Raw genomic sequence first — 1,516 nt, 5'->3', positions numbered from 1 at the left:
ATTAGCCGGGCGAGGTGGCGGACGCCTGTAGTCCCAGCTACTTGGGAGGCTGAGGCAGGAGAATGGCGTGAACCCGGAAGGCGGAGCTTGCAGTGAGCTGAGATCACGCCATTGCGCTCCAGCCTGGGGGACAGAATGAGACTCTGTATCAAAATAAATAAATAAAGAAATAATAAATCAACTACCTTGTTAGATTTAGACAGACGAAAACAAAGGCCTGTCTTTTGCTTACTAACTCTGGCTACACTAACTTCCTCTCAAACTGTTCGAGAAGCGCAGGGTACCACCATGTCCAAGGTACAGATTTTATGGGTATCTTTTAAAAACACAGAAAAACATCTAAGATAAATCAGAACCCAAACCCATGCAGCCTCAACATTCGCCAGCATCAGCTAGGCAGCAGGATTCTGATTCCATTTTGGAAAACACGAGGGAAAACAAGCAAACTCAGTGGTTCTCTTTCTCAGCAAGCTGAGGCAGCCACAGCACCAGACCCAGCTCTGAATTTGCTTTTATGAGGTGCTGCCATTAATGGTAATTTACAGAGAGCTTTACCAAAGGAAGCAAGGAAAGGGTGGCGTTTGGTACAAGGTCCTTGGGGAAATTTGGCCTTCCATCAAGTTTGGCTAGCCTTAATTAAAATGTAGTTTTCTGTACTCACAGTTGTGTCAGCCTGGGTAGCTTGAGCGCTCTTACAGGAAGCTGGGTGATCCTGTTTGTGCTCAGGCGAAGAGTCAGCAACGACTGTGACAGACCATCAAATGCCCCCAACTCCAGGATGCCAATCCGATTGCCCGCCAGGTTGCTGGAATGATTCAGAAAAGAAAATGTGGTGGGTGGTCAAAGTCCTTCCTCATTTCATTAGAGACACCAGATCACTCTGGGTCTGAGCTGGGAAGATAAGTTAAGACACCAGCGGGACAGGTTTCCAATGAGATGATCATCAGCCACAGGCTCTGGATGGGGAGCTAGAGCGATGCAGGTGTCAGGACTGTGCACCTAAGCCCTGAGGGCAAGGCCGGTTTAGCTGAAAACGCACTGTCCTTGAAGCTGCTGGGCCACCCCAAGAGGGTGGGAGTGAAATTCAAACACCTCCACGTCCACTGACACACCAGCCCTGTGTCAGGAGCCACCTGCAGGACTCTTCTCACTACCCAGTGCCCAAGGTTGATGTGAAAAGTCCTAGAAAGCAGAAAATCAATCGAAAGGCAAGGTCAGTGTCAATTTAATAATTTAGGGAAATAGCCTTTAATTTTGAAATCAGTCTTGCTATATAAATTACATAACACACTATAAACACAAACTAATTCATTTCTGTAATTTTAAATGCCTCAAACAAACACTCTTAGCGCAGAGACCTGTGCAGAATCCCTTCAGAAAACAAGCAATACATCATGGTACCTACACTCACAGCGTGATTAAGTCAGGGCACCTCCTGTGACAATACAGAAAGGCAGACACTGCTTCTCAAAAGGCACAGAAGTCTGCAGCTCAGATCTGTGCATCTTGCTGTATG

The 1,516-nt window shown here is 46.8% G+C and overlaps 1 protein-coding gene across 1 annotated transcript in view; it reads right to left on the bottom strand.

The window, feature by feature from the left end:
• LOC105524044 (leucine-rich repeats and immunoglobulin-like domains protein 1) overlaps positions 1-1,516 on the bottom strand; it is a gene marked incomplete at its 5' end in the record, with an annotated part of 113,240 nt that overhangs the window by 54,775 nt on the left and 56,949 nt on the right. The window contains 1 exon segment of the mRNA XM_011959136.1: positions 662-805. Coding sequence (XP_011814526.1) covers positions 662-805 — 144 coding nt within the window.

Source organism: Colobus angolensis, unplaced genomic scaffold, assembly GCF_000951035.1.
Source record: "Colobus angolensis palliatus isolate OR3802 unplaced genomic scaffold, Cang.pa_1.0 Scaffold482, whole genome shotgun sequence".
Classification (NCBI taxonomy): Eukaryota; Metazoa; Chordata; class Mammalia; order Primates; family Cercopithecidae; genus Colobus; species Colobus angolensis.
Note: the sequence above shows the minus strand (reverse complement) of the source record. Positions and strands in the feature narration are given on the sequence as shown.